General features: G+C 37.9%; 1 protein-coding gene across 1 annotated transcript; it reads left to right on the top strand.

Moving 5' to 3' along the window:
* The first annotated feature begins 634 nt into the window (after positions 1–634).
* On the top strand, positions 635–22,524 carry LOC131157163 (tRNase Z TRZ3, mitochondrial). Its single transcript, XM_058111101.1, has 12 exons — positions 635–1,122; positions 1,543–1,632; positions 12,075–12,119; positions 12,231–12,285; positions 12,470–12,513; positions 12,626–13,120; positions 13,202–13,470; positions 19,266–19,398; positions 19,470–19,520; positions 20,386–20,789; positions 20,888–21,566; positions 22,098–22,524. The coding sequence occupies exons 1-12, from the start codon at positions 730–732 to the stop codon at positions 22,422–22,424; spliced, it is 2,985 nt and encodes a 994-aa protein (XP_057967084.1). The 5' UTR covers positions 635–729; the 3' UTR covers positions 22,425–22,524.
* Positions 22,525–23,210: the final 686 nt, after the last annotated feature.

Raw genomic sequence — 23,210 nt, 5'->3', positions numbered from 1 at the left:
GTAACAAAAACAAAAAACTAAATCGTAAGGTCGATTTTGGGTAACGTTTGGTGTCTCGTGCAACTCCCACTAAACTATTAATAATACCTGGCGTGGTTACGAAAGTAGCAATTGATGGCTTACATAACCGCCTGCAAGTTACTTGCATGAGTTACTTGCAACCCATAAGTTGTTCGTAACTCCCACTACATAATGGCACATTTATAAATCCTAAGGTGAAGGAGAGTCTTAGGAGAGCCTACCTTCACCACTATTAAAAAGGGATCTCACGTGGTACGTATATGATTCTCCCTCACTTTTTAATTATCATTGCAACCTAGAGCCTCCCACAATTTCTAACTTAGACATCAGAGTGATCTCCTATAGGGCACTTTGGGTCCTCTAAGTCATTATTATTTGATTTTTTTCGGGTGATCACGGTCGAATGACGATCTACTTAAAAAAGACGATCACAAAAGTCGATTAATTTTTGGCTGCAACACTAATAATAAAAAGAAACATATTTTTATTTTCTATTTTTTCACTATTGAGAAACAAAATCAGAAAATAAAAAATAATGCCAAACATACCTTAATTTTTTTTAACTAATTTTACTTCTAAGAAAAATAAAATGTCTGGTAAGAGAGATTTGCACAGCATAGTTGCGCGAGCTGCTACAATCTGTTCTTTGTTACCTCCATGCTTGTCCCCTCCTAAAACTCCCTCCCAAGGGGAGACCTTTGTGAGACAATGCTTCAAATAGCGAATCTGCGTTTCCTATTCTTCTCTGCGAACCATACTTGTCTTCTTTCCCCTTTCAAGCCCTCCTCTCTTTCCTCCTCTCTACTCTCCAAGCCCAGACGCTCTGCTTCTAGACCCACTTCTCTCTTTTCGGTTTTCGCTTCCTCTTCTCGCTGGCAACGAAACTATTCTCGCCCTCTCCATTTTACTCGCAGACACAACAGTTCTTTTAGGGAGAGTAACAGTAGGGACAGCAGAGACAAAGGATTGACCATGGAAGAGACTGAGACCATTGGATTCAACAAAAAAAGAGCTGAAGGTAGAGATAAGAGTGACAAGCCCAAGACGCTTAAGTTGAAGGTTAGGAAGCTCAATCCTGTCAATACCATCTGCTATGTTCAGGTATGGTGGTCTTTGCATTTGTGCGTATTCGTTTATTGGGGTTTTCATGAGCTGCGTTTGCTGCATTTTGGGTTTGTCTAGGGATTTTTATAAAAAAATTCGAATTTTTTTGTCGTTTTTGGATTCCTTGGGTTTGATCTACTGAGATTTTGAATAAATTTCAAGTTTTGAATTAATTTTTGAGTTCTGGGTTTTGGAAGAGGGCTTTAAAAAAATTTCAATCTTCTTTTAAGCAGTTTTTTGGATTGCGGCCTTTTGGTGTCAGTGTGTCACTGACTTGGACTTGGAATTTATGATATTTTCAGAATTCTGGATCGCCTTGTATGAATCTAGGCGCTAAGATTGATTAGTGGTTTTTGTCACTCTTTTTATTAGTAAAATATGGAATCTTAATTGTATTTTTTTTTTTTAAATATTCAGATTCTGGGGACTGGAATGGATACTCAGGATACATCTCCATCAGTCTTGCTTTTCTTCGACAAACAGAGATTTATATTCAATGCTGGCGAGGTAAACCTTGGACTCTGGTCACATTAGCAAGTAGTTCATTGTGGTTGAAAAGCAACAGTTCTGAATGCTATTTGAAATTCATGTCTGTTATGGCTGTGTGACCTGGAGGTCACGGTTGAGGTGTGGAAACAGCCTCCTGCAAAAATGCAAGGTAAGGCTGCATACTATAGACCCATTGTGGTCCGCCCTTTTTGCGGACCCCTCATATGTGGGAGCTTTGTGCACCGGGCTGCCTTTTTTTTTAATATATTTTTTATCATGGTATTAATATTTCTACTTTTGTAAATTAAAATAGATTTTGTTATCAATCATTTCACTAAAGTTATGGTGAAATTCTACATGAACTAGATTTTTGTTGCATGGAACCTTCAAGGCTTTGTATAGCTTTAAAAAGGAAAAGAAGTAATTTCTCCCTTCTGACATTGAGAATTAGATATTAGAAACTTGGAGCCCATCTTGCACTTTTTTCTTGTAATTATGGTTTCTTCAATCATTCTTGTACTACTTTATAGTTACTTTGCTGCTATATAACTTGGATGTTGCAGATCAGGTTCTTGAAAGGTGCTGGGGGTTGGTGGTGTAAGGGGGGTGGATTCCTTCTATTATTCGCATATACTTCAATAGTGGCTTTGGTGTGCATTCTCATTTTCACTCCCCCTCTCTCCCTTCTCGTAGCCCTCGTTCCTGTTTGGTTTTGTAATGATGTAATCATTAATGGCTTGTCGTGAGAGAAGTTGTGTCTCAGAAGACAATGCAGCTCAAAGGCTACTCTAGAGAGAATAGGGGTGGGTGGTTTGTTTCTTTGCTTTTGAGAATTCCAGCTTGTAATCAATGTGTTAGGGTTTCTTTGGTGGCAGATTGTTTGTAGATGGCTTGTCAGAGTGGTGGGATGGTTAGGAAGATCCTCAAATAAAATAAGATTTGGGAGGGTGGAGTATTAGATGATGATTAGGTTCACTAGGGAAGGAAAATTCTTTGAATTAGGTTTGGTGTGTATTGAGATTTTGATTAAATGAATGAGCTAACTTGAAGATAGGTCTCTTCCTCTATTTATAATACAAATCAAATACATTCTAATGGCAGTAGTACCCTTACTAACTCTCACTAATTAGAAAATATTAAAAGACATAAATAACCTCTAACACTCCCCCTCAAGCTGGAGCATAAATGTCATATGCTCCTAGCTTGTTACAAATAAATTTAACACAAGCACCCCCCCAAAGCTTTGGTAAACAAATCAGTAGTGTGTTTCATCTGCTCATGAATGACTGGGTTGGAGGCAATATGAAGAGCAACTTGATTATCACACATTAAATTTATAGGCTAAGAATGTGGAAAACCCAATTCTTCCAACATGAACTTTAGCCAGACCAAGTTCACAAGTAGTGTTAGTCATAGCTTTATATTCTGATTTAGTGCTTGACCTGGCCACCACAGTTTGTTTCTTACTCTTCCAAGAAACCAAATTACCACCAACCACGATACAATACCTAATTATGAATCTTTGGTCATTCGGCGACCCACCCCAATCTGCATCTGTATACCCATAGATATAAGTGTGACACTGATGACGATATAAAAACCTCTCCCAGATGCACCTTTGAGATATCTCAAAATGCAAATTATTGCGTCCCAATGATTTGTCCTAAGAGAATATAGAAATTAACTCACAACAATTGTTGCAAAAGATATATTTGACCAAGTGACTATGAGATAATTCAATTTTTTAACAAATCTCCGGTATTGTCCAAGATTAGGTTTCAAACCACTCATATCCAACTCTAACTTGCTGTTAGGATCCATGGGTGTATCAATCAGTCTTGGATCCTAACAATCTAGTTTCATCCAACGTATCAAGAACATACTTCCTCTGTGACAAAATAGTTCCTGTATGAGATCTAAATACTTCTATACACAAGAAGTATTTCAATGGTCCCAAATCCTTGGTTTGAAACTTAATTTGTAGAAAAAGTTTGAGACTCTGAATACCTTTATCATCATCACCTGCAATAACAATATCATCCACATAAACAACAAGAAGGATCCTACTCGATGAAGTATGATGATAAAACACAGAATTATCCACTGCACACTGTTGAAGACCAAACTCTAGTACTACAACACTGAAACGACCAAACCATGTTGTGGGAGACTGTTTAAAACCATAGTGCCTTCTTGAGCCCACACACTAAGCTTGACTCTCCCTAGCAACAAATCCAGGTGTTTGCTCCATATAGACCTCCTTCTCAAGATCATCATGCAAGAATTTTTCACATCTAGCTGATGTAGAGGCCAGTGACAAGTAGTAGCCAAGGAGATGAAAAGACATATTGATGTAAGTTGGCAACTGGAGAAAATGTGTTTGAATAATCCAAATCATACACTTGAGTATACCCCTTAGCAACAAACACACCTTTAGACGAGCCACAAAACCATCAGTGCCTACTTTCACAATGTATATCTAGCGACAACCATCTGCAGACTTGTCAGGAGGAAGAGATACCAAGTTCCAAGTGCCATTGTCCTGTAAAGCATTCATCTCTTCAACCCTAGCATTCCTCCCCCCAAAGTGGGCTAAGGCTTTTGAAATAGATTTAGGAAGAGTAGTAGATGATAGAGCAGTAATAAAACAATAATAGGAGGGTGATAAGAAGTCATAAAAAACATAGTTGGAAATGGGATGCTGGGTGCATGTGATTTACATTTCCAAACAGCAATGGGAGGATCAACATCATGGGGAATATGATAATCACTAGAGGTGTGGTAGTAGAAGCTAGAGGGGATGCTCTTCCTTGGAGCCACTATTGTGAACACACTTGTAAATTAGGATGATCAAGATGATGAGAAGGACTTGAATTACATGGAGACTCAGATGGTTGGTTGGGCAAGGACAACAAAGTATAATTTAGAAAATTAGGCAGGAAGAGACTCATTGAGCTCAGAAGCACTCAGGCACTGGGTGTAGTAGGTGTAGACTCAAAGAAGGTAACATCGATAGAAATAAAGAAGTGATGTAGCTCAGGACTATAACAATGATAAAGGGAGTATATGAGTAGCCTAGAAAGACACATTTTATAGCACGAGGATCCAACTTATCCACCCCAGGAGTTAGTTGATGAACAAAGGACACAATCCTGTATATACGAGGAGGGAGAGAGAATAAAGGTAAATTAGGAAAGAGAATGGAGTAGGGAATTTAACCCCTAAGAATAGAAGATGACATCGTGTTGATCAGATAGCAAGCACTAAGTATAACATCACTCCAAAACACTTTAGGTACATGCATCTGATGAAGTAAGGTGCGATTGATTTCAAGGATATGTCTATTTTTCCTTTTCGCAACCCCATTTTGTTGAGGAGTTTGGGCACAAGATGATTGATTGACAATACCAGACTGAGTCATATTAGTAGTGAATTGTGAACTGAAGCACTTTTTAGCATTATCACTTCGAATTATTCAAATTGGCAAACCAGATTGAGTTTTTATTTCGGGATAAAAGGAACAAAATATATGAAATAACTCTGAACAATCTTTTATTAAATATAGCCAAGTCATTCTTGAATCATCTACAAAGGTTACAAAGTACTAGAAATCCCACTTGGACACAACTCCACTATAACCCTATGTTGGGCTTTTGTGGAGCCAAGTTGTGTTTTAATTTGGATGTTGACCCGACCCTTATTTAATTAGAGATTTCTATCCTAAGGCTTAGTCCATGGAGCGAAGGCTTGGGCCGTTTTTGGAGCCCATTCGGAACGGAACCTTAGGCGCAACATTTAAAAAGGATTGCTTTCGGGTGATTAGGGTTCGTGTGGTTGTACTTGCGAGAGAGCGAGAGGGAAAGCATTGTATCGCCGCACTCTTTGTGTTTTCTTCCTGATAATATTGAAATCCCTGCAACTCCGTGGACGTAGGCAAAATTGCCGAACCACGTAAATATTGTCTTGTGCGTGTGATTGATTTTTCTTTGGCGTTATTTTTCTCTATTTTGTTTCTCACAGGTTTCGGGAATTTGTTCTTTATTCCCAACACCCTAAACATCAGAATGGACTAACATGAAAGGGCTTGCAGCCTATTTGTTGACTTGGGAAGCAAAAGGACATGATGGTGCTTTCTCAATTGACAAGAGTCACAATCAAGACTAAACACATTACTCAAATCAGGAACAAGACATCTTAAATTTTCTAGTGAAGGATGACCAAGATGACAATGAATTTGGAGAGATGTGGCAGCAACGGTGCAGGCGGTAGAAGGAGATAGCGCCTCAAAGTGATAAGGTCAACCAGCTTCACACCCTCCGCCATTCTTCTTCCTTGTCTTCAAATCCTGAATAACCACAAAATCAAGGAAGAATGTTACTAAACAATTCATAGATTTAATAATCTTGATTACGGACGTAAGATTGAAAGGAAATTTGGGAATATACCAAATCGAAGGAAAAGAAATAGAAGAAGTGGAATTTATAGTTCCAATTCCCTTGACTGCAGTGGTGGATCCACCAGCAAGAGTAATACAAGGTAAATTTGTAGGATATTGAAGAGTGGAGAAGAAATTAGGTATACCTGTGATATAATGAATGGCAACGGAGTTTGTGACCTAAGGACTAGGATGAGAAGTACTGGATGACAGGCTTACTGTGGGATTACTTGTTTGGCCAAGAGATGCAATGAGAAGAGAAGCTTGTTATGACGCTTGATACTACTGGAATTTGGAATACTCTTCCTCTGACATGGATACAGTATGTTGGCCCCCACTTGACCCCAAAGGTGTGGAGTCGGTGGTGGTTGCATTGGCTGCCCCCAAAGGTGTGAAGTCATTGGTGGCTGTAGTAGCAACATGTGAAGGTCTACCATGGAGATCCCAACACTGCTCAATAGTATGATTACTTCGTCCTCAATGAGTGCACTTGCAAGGAGTGCCTCACTGCCTCTACCTCGTCCATCTCTACCACCACGGCCACTTGAACCACCTTGATAACTTCTGCGATTGTTTGGTAGAGAACTAGAATCACCCTGTGTAGCAAAGGCTGTCCTCTCAGAGCTAGATGCAAGAGTTGAAGAATAAACATCAGAAAATGATGGCAACTTTGCACTACTAAGTATCTAGGACTGGACTACCTCAAACTAAGGTCTCAAGTCCACTAAAACCTGAAGAACTGCCGTCTGCACCCTTTGCTTCTACATCTCACGAATGTTGGCGGTTATAGGTTGCACAATCTTAAGCTCCTTTTGAATACACTTCATCTCTCCAAAATAATCTGCTATGCTCCTAATCTTCTTGTTGTAACTGAAAGGGCTCCTGGGACAAATCATACATACGTGTAATGTCACTAGAGTATAAAAGCTTGGCATAATCTCAAATCTCCTTACACGTATTGAGACACATACACATCCGTGCAATTTGTGGTTCCATCGAATTCCACAAGAGGGAAACAATCAAAGCATCTTCTTGAATCCACACTTCTTTTCTCTTCTCATTGGAAGGATCAGATTGGAGCAAGTGGTCAGATTTTCGTAATCCTGCTAAATAAACTCGAACAACTTTAGACCATTGAACATAATTCTTTTTGTCCAACTTTTGAGTTGTTATCTGTGGCAGAGATGAAGGAAACATATTTTTGGGATTCATAGACTCCATTGCACACTCACAAACTTGTAGCCACACCAATGTCAAACAAGAAGAGCAATCAAAACTAATCGGGAAAATCTCAAACTATGTGAAGCACCGAAATGAACACGAACGGGGTGAACGAATTACCAACTGAGATAGCACTGCCATAGCTTCACAATCTTAACTTATGAACACTGCCACTGCTCCAAGAAACTCACAAAGAATCCTTTACAAACACTGAACAAAAACTAATGGATTGCCACGAGTGCATGGTCGAAAAAGGTTCGATCTTTGGGCAAAAAACATGCCCAACAGCTTGATAATATTGCCTAGAGAAGGAATAAGAACATGGCAAAGGGAAAAAAAGAAAAAGGTGACCAGAAACTCTCTCATGCGCGGGCGTGTGGGGTCGGCACTGCCGGAAGTTGGCCGGTGCATGGCAGTGCGTGGGGCTGTTTCTCCGCGATGGGGTTTTGTGGGGGTAGACTTCGGAGGATTCTGTTTTTGGCTATTGTTTGTTCTGTTAAATAGTGAAGGGTGGAGGCAGATTTGAGAAGGGCAGCGACAGGAATGTGTTTTCCTGTGGCGGCTGAGTATGATAGGGTTTAGGTTGGATCATGCTTTGATTTTTGATTAAATTAATGACCTAACTTGAAGATAGGTCTCTTCCTCTATTTATAGTACAAATCAAATACATTCTAATGACAATAATACCCTTACTAACTCTCACTAATTGGCATACTATAATAATACTTAAAAATATAAATATCTCAACAGGGTGGAATTGGAAAATTTTGTTGTATTCATTTATTCATCCCAAGAGGTCTTCGTGATGATGGTTGAAGGAGTTTTGCGAGTGAGTTTGAATGTTGGTGGAGGATTCAGGTAAGGATCTTCCTTGTATGGTGAATGACCATAATTTGAGGCAATCAAAAAAGGCCACCTAAGGAGTACCTACAAGGCTTTGAGAACCTTGATCATGGAAGAAAGTGTTAACGCAGGAGTGATCATGTCTGTGCAAAGTATGGTGAAAATTTGCATTTTGCAGAGGAAATTAACTGGAGATGGATTAAAGAAGCCCCGAAGATGAGGTGCGAAAAAGGGCAAGCAGCTCATGGCAGTGGTGGCTAGGGTTTGACGAGACATTACGCAAGGGATGTCAAGGGAGTGATCTTGGCCAGGGATGCATAACATTGTTCTTGGTCTGGGCCTATTATTAAGCAAGTGGGCTAGTCTTGGATCCGGCATGCGCAGCCCCATGTTTCTGCCCATTTAGATATTCAAGAAGGCAGAGGCCCAACACTCAATGGGTTGTAACAGTCCCTTCCAAGTTCTAAAAAGGGATTGAATAAGCCTGTTAGTTCTATCTCTCATGTGGAGAAGGAGCCAGCCCTGCCCCTCTCTCCGAGCAACCTCAATGCCACATCCATACTGCACAAAAAGGAATCCAGTTCTTCCATTGCAGAACACCTTGGGGTGGGGGATGGGGGTATGTGACAGGGTGAATCCTGCACAGTGGATTCTGACTAGGAACGTTAGTAGTTCTGTTAAGTCTCGGGATTCTAGTTGAATTGATGCTCCTGTGCTTTTGGTTTTAGAAGATTGTTGCCAGGATGAAAGCTTGATCAAGAAGCTGCTGTTGGTGTTTGCTGAGGGACGGGCTTACACTAGGGTATATGAAGGAGGTGAGAGAGTAAGGAGAAGGAAAGATGGGTTGGTAAGTTGGATAGTGATAGTGTTGATATGAGTGAATCTGCGGACAAAATGCAGTTTGGTTTTGGATGAGATTCGAGAACTGTGTGGCTATGATTCTGCATCATCTGATATACTTCGAGATTTTACCATACGTGCCATAGTTGTTAGAATCTTATGATTCATGATTTGGTTTCTATCAATTCCACAACAATCTGATTCAAATCTCACTAGCAAATTAAAAAACAATTGAGTCAATGTTGAATTTATCGATTCACCCCTGAATGTAAGTATCTAAACAAGTCAATCCGAATCCATTGATTCACATGATTCTAAGCCTATCATATCCTAACAGACCTGCTTAATTAAAACCCCCAAAACAACATTTCTTCCTTTTTTTTTGTTGCTTTTATTTTTACACGATTACCTTCCATTCCATGTCTATGTCAGTTCTAAGAGGAGGAAATAGAACTTTAGGTCCTATCTTGCCTTCACAAAACCATTCTTCACTCTTAGAGGAGTATATTGTTGTGCCATTGAGAAGAGGGGGCAGAACACTTATTGGCTAAGGTGGTACTCATGCTTCTTGTGTGTTAAAATTCTAAAATTGTTGTTTCCTTTTTTTAATTAGTTGTTCAATTATTGTCAATTTTTTAGGTAGTGCTTGGGAGCACGATTTGGGACTTGGATTTAGATTTCTGTGGATTTGGAAGGAGGTCAAGACAATTTTTTACTGTGTTATCCAAATCCACACAAATCCAGATTCAAAGGCCCAATTCTGTGCTCATAAACATAGGGTTAAAGCCACTATTATTATTATTTTTTCTTGATTCCTTTCCTTGACAACATAAAGTTCCTTTTTTATTAATTTTCCTTGGTTCATTCCCTTTTTATTGTTCACGGAAAGCATACATATGTAACATGATTTTTTTATTGTCAAAGTTTAAATGTACTTTACTATTTTGCTTCTTGTTTGTATATCAATACATGCATGCCATTTGGAATCGATTTTAGAAACTTGTACTGAATCTTATGGTTCGATTCAATTCAATTCTTGATTCCTGAAATTGGAACTTCAATCACACCATTCAAATCTCGATTTAATAACTATGATACAGGCCACCATTTTTGATGGAAGGTTTAGAGGGTACTTTTATAGCTGAGAAAGATGGAATGGATGAGGGCTGAACTGGAAGGATGGGGCTTTGCGCACTCCAGTAGATGAGGTTGATTGGAAGAACTTAGAATCTCAAAAATTGGTGGATGAGATGGATTTGTTGTTTTTCAGTCTTAAAGTGATGAAGTTTGCTTGGATGAGGCCATGAGGTTAAAGGGAAATTGAAGAAAGGACAACATGAATTAGGAAATTTGAAGTGCTTGGTGAACTATGGAGGCAAGGGTTTAAGGAGATGTTTCTTGTTTGAACTGTCTGTTAATATTTTTCTTTAATTTTCTTTTTCTGTTCTTGTTCTTTAAAATAATATTTTTTTTCTATTGATGGCTGCTTGTCCTCTTTTAGGTTGCACTTTTTTTTTCCCTCTCTTGATATACTTTCTTTCATTATTTCCAAAAAAAAAAAGTATTCATAATAAAGAACAAAAAAGCATAGCAACATATCATATTTTAATCTCCAATAGGTGTAAGAAAAACTCAAAATAAAGGTAAAAAATTGAAAGAATTTACAATGCAAATATGTAGTTTTAATGAGAGAAAAAAGTTAGGTTTACTTGGAATCTAGTTATTAAAGAAATACATGTTAAATGTCAAAGAAAATAAACCCAAAAACGAGTTTATAATAAAAAATTAGTAACGAAAATAAACCAGCATAAAATTGAGTTTCTTATGATCTTCAATGAATGGAAGAGTAAAGAAATGCAAAAAAAATAAGAATAATAAAATAATGGCTTGCAACAGAGTGTAATGGAACCTAAGGGTTAATTTCGTTGTGAATCAGATATTGATTTAATGGTCTCAGAAGCCACCGATACCATTACATAATGGCTGTAATGGTTGTTAGATACCAGTTTAAAAACTATGATTTATAGGGAAATGCAAATGTGCAATAGTTATCATCCTCCAATGAGAATTATGTAAGATCACTAGAGTAGCGATCCATGGATAGAGTGAGAGATGAAAAGTGACACATGTTACAAATACTATGCCTGGCAGCATCTAAGCAGCTCAGGGAAAGGCTAACAGGGTTGGAGCTTTCCTTCATGAACCCTAGTTTGATCCACCTAGCCAAATATTTTTAAACGTTATAGGATTGATATTGGCAGAGAGACCCTACCACATGCCTTCACAGCAAAGGTTTGGACATAGATAGTTAATTATTAGTTTATAATTATGCACGTGTAAGTTCCATGTGGCACAATTTCATAATGAAGGGCAAAAAAGCAGTTTTATGCATTTACAGATGCTTGAAAATTTATTTGCAGTATCATTAGATAGTGGCAACTTCAAATCATATGAGATAGATGTATCTGCTCGGACTCTTCGTATCAATATTGCATCATTTTTTTTTTAGGTTTTCTATTCCTAGTAGATTTTAAAATTATAAATTTCCTAAATATTGAGCTATAATTGATTACCTCATCAGCTAGTTGATCTTTCCTCCCAACAAGCCTCTGTTCGTAATTTAGAAAATGATTCAGTACTAGTGTGATAATTGATGCAATAATTTATTTAATCTTCATCAACTCTGTTTTAACTAAAGTATGTATTGTTTGGGTTTTTTTCTCAGGAAGAAGATACATGGCTTTTGGTCACTTAGTTTATAAATTTTTACCTATTTTGAAGGCCTTTAAGTGTTTTATATTCCATACAAAATGTCTTTAATTGTCACAGAATATAAGACATATATCTAATGTTTTAAGTTCCACTGTTTAAGAGAGATCATAATATGGTATTTGTTATTTGTCTTTAGAAATTGTCCCTCTTTCGTCATATACCTTCAGCTCATTCCTTTCCCATTTCTGATAATATTGACAAGTCTAATCACAGATCCAATGTGAGTTAGATTTATAAATCTAAAACAGTTGTTGATAGTTTTTGATGTTCTATAATCTGCATGTATTCTGATGCATATTTTATTGCCTTTGGAACTTGATTTTTTTTGAGAAATTTCATTGAATTCCAGGGATTGCAACGATTCTGCACCGAGCATAAGATTAAGCTATCAAAGGTATTCTTATTTTATAAACCATTTCCTCATCTTTATTTTATGGATATTATTCTTTTTTTTTTTTGTGTGAAGACTTTTTGATCAACAATATATATATTTTTTTTCCTGCAGATAGATCACATATTTCTTTCCCGTGTCTGTTCAGAAACTGCAGGTGGACTGCCAGGTTTGTACCTTTGGTATCAGCTACAAGATTTAGTGGAAAATGATGTCTCTTGTAACTAGGAATAAGTGCTTGTTGTTCTGATCTTGTTCTGAAGCGTCAGTATTCCAGTTCAATGTTTTGAGTGGCGATGCAAGGAGATGATGTTGAGAACTCTGAAATTCTTTGTTGCTACTCTGCATTACAGGTTTGTTGTTGACTTTGGCTGGTATTGGAGAAACAGGAATGTCTGTGAGTATCACAGTGACTTCAAAGATTTATCGTTCTTCTCCTTATAAATTTTATTGTCATATTGACAATTAATGTTGCCATGTTGTTTTGTGTTTTCCCCTCCTTTTTAAAGGTCAACATATGGGGCCCATCAGATCTCAACTTTTTGGTTGGCGCTATGCGGTCATTTATCCCAAAAGCTGCCATGGTTCACACACATAGCTTTGGCTCCTTGCATGGTTCTGATGGGGTAGCTATTCCAGATCAAAGAAAGTTTATGGACCCTGTTGTTCTTGTTGATGATGAAGTTGTCAAAATATCAGCAATCCTCCTACGACCAGGTTGCTTGGATGAATCGCATTCCTTGAAGGAAGGACCTACCATGCAGAATTCTCCAGAAATGGATCCAAAAGAGAGGGATCAAGTTGCAGAACCCTTAATTTTAAACCATAAGGCTGAGCCTGCAATAAGGCCTGGTGATATTTCTGTGATTTATGTTTGTGAATTGCCTGAAATTATGGGGAAGTTTGACCCGGAGAAAGCTAAGGCTCTTGGGTTAAAACCTGGACCGAAGTATCGTGAACTTCAACTTGGGAAATCAGTGACGTCTGATCATAAGAATATTGTGGTGGGTTTTTCTAAGATTTGTAGTTGGTCCTATACTATGTTTTGTATGTGCTTCTTTTCTGATATTTGCCTTATTATCTAGGTTCATCCAAGTGATGTACTGGGTCCCTCTGTTCCTGGTCCAATTGTACTATTAGTTGACTGCCCCACAGCATCTCATATGCAAGCATTGTTATCTGCACAATCTCTCAGTAGTTATTTTGCAGATTCCTGTGGTGACATATCAGGATGTGCAAAGACCGTCAATTGTATAATTCATTTGACTCCTACATCAATCACAAGCACTCTTGATTACCAGAATTGGATGAAAAGATTTGGTGGGGCCCAACATATCTTGGCTGGACATGAAATGTAAGTTACTTGACAATTGCCTTCCCCCTGCCCCGCTGCCCTACAAAAAAAAGAAAAAAAATAAAAAATGCCAGATATGATTTTAGTTCGCTGGAATCGAATTGATTCTTGCATGATGAACAATGTTTCTTATGCTACATTAATATCATATGTGTGTGTGTGGGGGGGGGGGGGGGTGTGTGTAGATAGATAGATATATTAGAAAATAAATTGTATTAAGAAAGAGAAGAATTACATACTGGAAGAGGACAAGAAATCCTCAAGAAAATAAAATAAAATAAAAATAAAAGAATTAAAAAAATAAGGAAACTAATTAAGAAATTCCTCTTTAAAAACTTTCCATCATAGTTTATTGAATGCTGCAGATTAGCTAACTCCTCTTGGCCTTTTTTTTCTTCTGCCTTTTATCCCTAGCCAACCGAACTTTATTGCCTCTTGGATCCACAGGCCCATCTTATCCAGCTGTGGCTGAGCTTCTAATTCCCGACATTTATCTTCTCCCTCAGAGTAGGCAAAATCCCGTCCATACACAGCTGCCTTTTGCCCATCCCCTCATCCTCGAAAAGGGGGATACACTCTGGACCTTCAAGGCTTCAATCTTGATGGAGGTACATACAGTAATCCCCAAGCAATCAGATAAATCAGAACTATGGCCATATTGTTCCTGAAATTCATTCAGGAGCATTCCATAACCATATCATGGTCAAACTGACTAGTGTCAACACTATCACTCTCCAATAGATTACCCCATTTTTCTTCTCCTTTCCTTTACTAACCTTCCTGTCTATACCCCCTTTCTAATTACTCAAGGGGCATTTGGTTCACAGAATAAAAAAATATTCCTAATTTCCTATGGAATGACATCCCCAGGAATGGAATGCCTGCTTCATGAGAATATTTTTGTTTGGTTTGCATTGTAAGATTCTCAGGAATATACACAAGAATCCTATATCAATGTTTGATTCAACATGGGAATCCTAACAGGCATTTCAAAAAGATGACCATTATACCCTTGAAATTGTGTATACCCAATATAAAAAAGGGCGTCCCTAGGTCTTAAGCCTCCCCGCTTTGTGAGGGTAGGGGGGAGGGCCATCATACTGGATGCAGCCTTACCCCTGCTTTTATGTAGAGGGATAACCCAATATATGAAGAACCATTATATTTTCAACAAAAAAATTTCTAGGAGTATGTACTTAATTAAATCCATGTCACAAAATCCTCAACAATCATACTTTTTTTTTAAAAAAATCAACATTTAAATAATCCAATTAACCAAAATAATTAAAGTAATATGGTGAGTAAATATTAGTAATTAAATTATATTATTATGACAGAATAATATTACTTTTATTTGGGGAATTTTTCAGTCCAGAAAAAGGGAAATCCTTCGATCTGAGATTGGATAAAGTAGGGAAGGTTGGAGCTTTGTTCATTCTTGAGAAGAATTGGCAGTGCAATCGGTGGGTTTCATTTTTCTTCAGCTGCTGCCAACTGGTTCTCACAGGATTTCTTATCCCTTGCTCGAAGTTCAAGCAAGGGTTTTCATGGTTCTCAGGTGTTTATTTATTTATTGGGATATTGATTCATGCAATGAGAGCAGGGAAATTCCTCGAATTGGGGCATGGATAGAGGCAACAGATATTCTATATTTGTCCCTAAAGGATCCAAAGGTGATGGGTGGTCTGGGTTTGGGAAAGAGTTTGATGTTTTGGTGAGTTCTTGTTTGTTTAGGCATTGATGGAGTTGATGGTTAAAAGAGTAATGAGAATTGATCCTGGAGTCAAGACAGTTCTAGGAAGAACTGATGCTGATGGAGTTTGCTTGATTCCTAGGATTGGTGCTTGCTCAATTCCTAATGGAGTTTGTTCGATCCCTAAGGATGTGCTGGAGGTGGTGTGTGTTTGGTGTGGGGAGAAGATGCAAGAGGAGAAGCTGCCAACAGCTCTGGACGATCAATTGATAGGGCATAAATGATGGGATGACAAAGGTCAGGCGGGTTGGGCATGAACAACGGGATGACGACTCATGGTGAATTGCAGTTGGGCCGATCAAAAGAGCAGGCCCAAATGCTTAGTCAGGTTTTTAGTTAAAAAGATTTATGAAAATTTGTGAGGCCATTGTAGTTAATCTCTCCTCAGAATAGAAGAAAGACACGTGCCAATCCAGTTCAAGAATCTGTTGAATTTTTCTGACTCTTCTTCTGATTGTCTTAGGGATTTATCATATGCCACCTCCTCCTCTAGAAGGTTTAGATGGAATTAATATTTTTGAGGAAGATATTTCCAAGAAGAACTGAAGGTAAAAGATGGAATTCTGCCAATCCAGTTCAAGAATCTGTTGAGAAAGGCATTAAAACTCAGAATTTGTTGAATAGCTTGGGCCTCACATTGTCTGTTTATGGAGGAAATGAAGTTAGGCTTGATGGTGGTAAATCTAGGGCAAAGAAGGGTCAGAGGGAATTAGTGAATTTGAAGTGTTAGGTGAACTATGATGGGAACGGATTAAAGAGGGGCTTTCTTGCATAAGTTTAGCTTTATTTATTTATTTATTGTTATTCTTTTTTATTCTTTTTCTTTTTGTTCTTTTCTTTTCTTTTCTTTTGTTTTTTTGTTTTTTTCATTTTTCTTTTTATTTTTGAGGATTTAGTATCCTCACTCTAATTGTACATTCTCTTTTGTTATAAAAAAAATATTATTTTTATTTTATTGGTGATTTACTTTTTTAAATACTATAATAAAGCGCAATAATACTAGATTATAGGGGCATTGTTGTCCAACTCGCCAAAATAACAAAGGCAATTTGGTGAAAAAAGTAGGATTTCCATGGGACGGGATTACCACGAAACTTACCCTTGGGGGAGGATGGGAATGAGATGCCCACGATTTTTAGGAATCTTTCATTCCAAGGAATGTGAAGATGTCTGCCATGTAGGATCCCCATTCCTAAAGAAACGTGGCAATGAGATGCCATAGGGATCACATTCCCAAGAATGTTTAAAGATGCTGCAAACCAAACTCCCCCTCAAAGATTCCAGAACACACAAGCTTTTCCTTCTGCATTTCTTTTTGTTCCCAGATCAGAATCCTTGCTTGGAATCAGTACCTTTTCCCATTCCCACAGTAGCCTCCTCAACCTGCCTATGGACATAAACCTTGTTACCACAAACATTTTTAGACGCCGTTCCCTTTCCACATTGGGTTTAAAATGCATTGGGTTCTTTCCACCTAGCGTTTATTCACTGGGGTGCACCCTAAGAGTGACATGTTGCCCTTATATTATCGGGTGTAGTGAAAAGTGGGCAAGGGTGGGTAGGTTGTCGTCTCGAAGTAACATTCTGTATCAGTGCCTAGGTGTCAAATATGTGAGGGTTCACATATCATTTTGGATGTGAGCGAGTAAAGAAGTTAGTTTAGGAGACTAGGATTAACCTAGCAACTTGGAATATATGGACACTTATGTGTAAAAGCATTAAGATATTGGACACAATGATTGGAAGAAAAGTTAATGAAATTTGTCTATGAGAAACTAAGTGGGTTGGGGAGAAAGTTAAAGAAATTGAAAAATTACGATTCAAACTTTAGCCCTTTGGAAAAGAAAAAATATAAGAATGGGGTAGGAATCATTGTAGAAAAAGACTTAAAAGATGGTGTCAACTTGGAATATATGGACACTTATGTGTAAAAGCATTAAGATATTGGACACAATGATTGGAAGAAAAGTTAATGAAATTTGTCTATGAGAAACTAAGTGGGTTGGGGAGTAAGTTAAAGAAATTGAAAAATTACGATTCAAACTTTGGTCCTCTGGAAAAGAAAAAATAGAAGAATGGGGTAGGAATCATTGTAGAAAAAGACTTAAAAGATAGTGTTGAAGATGTCAAAAAGATTGGGAGATAATATCATAAAAAATCAAGATGGTCTTAGGCCAAGAGATAATAAATGTCATTTGTGCTTATGCTCTTCAAATAGGCTTATCAAAAAACCTTTAGAGACAAATTTGGGGCGATATGGATAGTATTATGCAAGTGATGTCAGGGACTAAGAAAATATTCATAGGAACTTATTTGAATGCACAAATTGGAAAGGATAATAAAGGTTAAGAGAGGATACATGGAGGACATGGACATGGAGATATAAATGAGTTTGGGGATATGATCTTAGATTTCGCCATGTCATATGATTTTATTACAATGAATACTTGCTTTAAGAAGAGAGAAGAACTCTTACTAACGTTCAAGAGTAAACAAAATAAAAGTCAAATAAATTTTTTCTTAACTAGGAGGGTAGATCATTTGTCATGTAAGGATTGTAAAGTTGTCCTAGGTGAAAGCTTAACTAGGCAGCATAGATTTTTTGTGTTATATATATATATATAAATGGAAGAGAGGATAATTTAAATCAGTGCAAGAGAACTAGTTTTGGAAACTAAAGGGAGAAAATATAATAAAATTTAAAGATAAAATGATAAAATATGGTGATTGGACAATAGAGGATGGTGTAGACGCAAACATTCTTTGGAGTAAGCTAGCTAGCTGTATTAAAAAGATATCAAAAGAAAAGGATTTGGAGAATGCTTTTGTTTGGCTGAAGCTTTTGAGCAGCATTTGGAAAATGCTCTTCCTGCCAACTGAAACAAGGAACCAGTCAATCCTTGGAAGAGGATGATTCTTTTGGAAAATGGACCAACTAAATGTTCCCACGCTGCTGATCAGTCAGGCTCATTACTTTTAAGAACTCTAAAACTCCATCTGAGTATAATCTGAACTCCTCATTTCTTTTGCAGGGTACAGGACAATATTGAAGTCAACTGTCATCACCCATTACCTTCCCTGTTTTTGCAATACACTATATATTTCTACAGTTGTGCAAGGTTGTTTGAGGCCCTGCACCTTGCCATCTTTGTCTCTCCCTGTCGTCAACCCCAAATTCAATCTTCCTCTTGCCAATATTGCTTCTTTTCTTTTGTTGTCCCCAATTCATCTCCCTCCAGATTGCCAGCAAAATTAGGCTTGACCGTACCGGTGTCATTCCATGTGCAGAACCCTTTTTCTCTGCATATCATCATTCCATACCCACTCCTACTGACCCCAGTTCTGCTTTCTTTCTCAGCTTTGGGAGAATGAGACCCCCAAATTCATAGATGCTGCCAAAGATCTTCCATTATCACCTTGTCTGAGATAAAGAAACTACAAATAAATAAGCGCTAACAAATGTGGGACTTAAAACCAAAGTTCTCAACAGATATCAATAACCATTGACATTTTTCCTAGGCAAACAAGGCTTAGCTTGCATGTCTTCATATGCTTCAGTCATAGGCTTTCAAAGTGCATAGAATTTTTCTATCCAATAGTTACCACAATGGCTACCAATGGCTGCCACTGTACTTGCTGCTGCTATTATCACCTCAACCGCCAACTATATTGTGGCCATTGCCACCTGCACCTCCAAGCTGTCCCCCATCAGGTGTCTTGAACTATTGCAGTCATCTCCACTGCCAACACCACCACTATTGCCTCGATCACACTGCTACTTTGGCTCCCATCTTTGCACTGTAATTTTTTGGAAGATTTCCATAAAATGATTTAATGCACCGCTAGGTTGTCTGTGGGTTTCCACTGGAATTAACTGCAAATATGGATCTAAATTCATTTTATAATTCCATTATATTTTCCCAAATAGGGGTAATTCTGCTTACTCCCTCCCCAGACTCTACCATGAGTGGAAATCTTGTGCCCCTGGCTGATATATTACTATTTTTTTCCTAACACGGCCTTATTGATATTTTCTATGCAGAAAGAATGTGGAGGTCCCAATTTTAAAATCCAGCGCAAGAATTGCTGCTCAACTTAATTACCTATGTCCTCAGTTCTTCCCTGCTCCAGGCTTTTGGTCTCTTCAACGCTCCCACTGCTCAGAGCCGGACTTGGTATGTCAGGAGTTGGTAGTCATGTTTTATGTATTGTAGGTAATCTGACCAACCTGGTTTCTTGTTACCAGGGTCCTGTTTCAAACCTTTGTGAAAGGATTTATGCCGAAAATCTCCTGAAGGTATGAATAATTAAACAATTTAGCTAAACTTATCTTTTCTCCACTAATATATAAATACATCTTTTTAATGCTTCCTTTCTATTGCACATTTGGATTGTTTTCTTAAGCATATTTTTTGGCCATGTTTTTTTTTGTAAAGTCTTTGAAATGCAGTAAAGTAAAGAATCTGAAATTAGTATTTCAGTACTATGACAGTCTCAAGCTTAAAAATGGGATTTAAATTTTTTTTCATTCATAGGTTTTTTTTTTAATCAAACCTTCCATGAGGTATTTATGTTAGGTTGATTCCACCATGCAATCTGTTTTGAACCAATCTAAATAGTTATATGGTCTCAGGATTTGGCATTTCTTTCTGACAGGATGTATCATGCCTGTTAATGCTTGAGATACATCGTTGGCCCACAACTAAACAGCTTAAGCTTTTAGGTAAAATGGTAATCTAACAGAGCTAGGTTGCCTGGAGGTTCCTGGGTTCTAGTCTTGTTGCCTGCATTTATTGTTTGTTTGTTAAGAATTATCTTATTCCCTATAATGGGTGTTGTTGGTTGTTTGTCCATCTCTCCACGTGCTGTCGGGCTGCACATGTGGGGGAGTGTTAAGGCTGTTATATGTTGTTGGCCCACAACCTAACAAGCTTTTTGCTGAAGCGGTAACCTAGCAATGCCCTTCATCCATCCCCCTGCTCTCCATTTCTTATCTTTCTGTTATTTCTTTTAGACAATTTCTGTTGGATATCATCATCTCACAGGGCATGGCTTTTCATTTTTCGAGTCTTTTGATTTATAGTATGTCTTGTGATTTTTTTGGGGGAATTTTGAATTAGTGTAGCTCAATAATGCTAGAGTTCTTGTTTATATGGGATCAGTTCCAGTTGCGCCCATATGCGCAGCTTGGATTGGACAGATCCAGTATTCCAAGTTTAACAGATTCCTCAAAAATCGTCGAGGAGTTATGTTTGGAGGTCCCTGAGATCATTGGTGCTGCTGATCTAGTGAGCCAGTTTTGGCATGGTTCTAAAGGAACAAAAGGGGATATAGTTCCCATGCAGAATGGTAGAGCTATGATTGAAGAGCCGTGGTTGAATGGGAGTACGCTTCCTAGCTGTTTGGAGAATATAACAAGAAACGACATGGAGATTGTACTACTAGGGACTGGTTCATCCCAGCCATCTAAGTATCGAAATGTTAGTTCAATCTATATTAATCTTTTCTCTAAAGGAAGCATACTTCTGGATTGTGGTGAAGGAACCCTGGCACAGCTGAAAAGAAGGTAAAGTTTAATCTTTGCAAATTCTAAAAACTCATTCTGTCATTGTTGTAGCCTATTTTCATTCCCCTGCATGAATCTTTGTTGTATCTGGAGAACAGATTTGGTGTAGAGGGTGCTGATGATGCTGTGAAAGGTCTGAGGCTCATTTGGATTTCCCATATTCATGCAGATCACCATACGGGTCTAGCAAGAATACTCACTCTGCGACATAATTTGTTTAAGGGAGTACCTCATGAACCTTTGCTTGTTATCGGGCCGGGGCCACTGAAGAGATTTCTAGATGCATATCAAAGACTTGAAGATCTAGATATGCGGTTTATTGATTGCAGGAAGACTACAGAAGTTTCATTGGCAGCTTTGGAGGGTGATTGTGAACCAAACAAGGGCGACTTTGCTCCTGGAAGTCCAATCAATTTTGAGAATAGCAACAAAAATGAAAATGGGCAATCATTACAAAGTATTGATGCCACGTTGTTTGCTAAAGGAAACCGTATGCAGAGCTATTGGAAAAGACCGGGTAGTCCTGTTAACAATGGTGTGGTTGTTCCAATACTGAAGAACTTGGAAAAGGTTCTTGGTGATGCTGGGCTGGAGGCTTTGATTAGTTTTCCTGTTGTACATTGTCCACAGGCATTTGGTGTTGTCTTGAAGGCTTCAGAGAGAATCAGTAGTTCTGGAAAAGTGATACCAGGGTGGAAGATTGTTTACTCTGGTGATACTAGGCCCTGTCCAGAGCTGATAGAAGCGTCCCGTGGAGCAACAGTTCTTATACATGAGGTAAGTTGGTGCTTCAGATTGAATAATTGTTTCTTCCAGGAAAAAAATGTTGTAAGATTGTGTATTCTTGTTGATAGTTGGTTCATAATTGCTAGTCAAATACTTGACTAAAAAGTAGTAAATATAGCTTTTCTCGGCCGAAGCATTAGTAATGTGGTATTTAATGAAAAGAGGGCATTGCTGTTGACAAAGTAACCGAAGCTCAATGTTATGGGCACAAGTCCCAGTCAGGATCTGTTAATTGGCTTGAATTATTGCATACGATACAACTTTCATTTCATTTTTCCTTTTTTAAAGTGGATCAATGAAACATTTACATTTGCTTTTTCATGCTCTCTTGACCCAGCTATGTTGCATACATTGTGTGTAATATAACAAAACATGACCTTTCTTGGTTTTGTTTGTGTTCAGTATGGCTGGTCGGCTTGTGATTTTCTGATAGAGAAACATTACTTGATCTCTGTTTATTCTGAATTTCTAGATTTGTGGGTAAAAACTACGACTAAAATCTTATTCTTCCCACCATTGCAGGCTACCTTTGAGGAAGGCATGGAGGAGGAGGCTATTGAAAAAAATCACAGCACGACAAAGGAAGCCATAGAAGTGGGGGCTTCTGCTGGTGCATATCGCATCATTCTCACCCACTTCAGCCAAAGGTATCCCAAAATTCCAGTATTTGACGAGGGGCACATGCACAAAACTTGCATCGCATTCGACATGATGAGTATAAATATAGCAGATCTACCTGTTCTTCCAAAGGTTATTCCCTACCTCAAACTTCTTTTTAAACATAGGATTGGATTTGATGAATTGGATGATGATGATGATGTCCCAAGCAATGTAAGTGCAGCTATTTAACCAATTGATTTGTTGTAATATATTTAGCCCATTCTTTGAGCTTTTCAAAAAATAATATTTACATTTCTTTTAGATTATAATAATTTTGGCATTATCCCAATGAGATTACTTTTGTGTTCTTTGGACCATGTTCTCTTTTGGCCCAAAATTTCAGTAGTATTTTATTACCATCTAAATATGGAGTGGGCATTCCTACAGAGTGCCCAAGTAGATGATCTTCTCATCAACATCAATTCCAAACCATGGATACTGCACTTTCTCAACCCCAATGTTAGTATAGAGCATGGATGTTAAAAGGAGTAGAGTGTTGTTCTTTGTCTTGATTTTATCTGTTCAGTTTAATTTAAATATGTGGATGATTTTCTGATCAAAGTTCTAAAGCATGGATATTGCACTTTCTCAACCCTAGTGCTAGAATAGAACATTGATGTTAAAAGGAGTATGGTGGCGTCCCTTGTGCTGTGCCATTATCCTCTCTTCTTGGTCCCCATCTCTTTACCAGTTCAATATAAATTGTGGTTCTCATAAAGCAAGCAAAAAGTGACTAGCAAAAAAAAAAAAGGAAAAAAAAAGTGAAGAAGATAAAATTGGTGTGGTGATAAAATCGGCATGAGAAACATGTGATAAAAAAGATAGCACCAGCAGGAAAAGAATTTTTTTGGTCTCTGCAGGGCCCTCTCTGTGCCTTTTCACCTTAACTTTTTTCTGCTTGGATGGAGTTGCATTATCCTAATAATAATAATAAGGGAAAAGGATGCTATTTTTGGAGCTTGAAAAATATTAAAC

The sequence above is a fragment of the Malania oleifera genome, chromosome 6 (assembly GCF_029873635.1).
Source record: "Malania oleifera isolate guangnan ecotype guangnan chromosome 6, ASM2987363v1, whole genome shotgun sequence".
Classification (NCBI taxonomy): Eukaryota; Viridiplantae; Streptophyta; class Magnoliopsida; order Santalales; family Ximeniaceae; genus Malania; species Malania oleifera.
The sequence above is the reverse complement of the archived record's forward strand: the minus strand, read 5'-3'. Positions and strand labels throughout refer to the sequence as shown.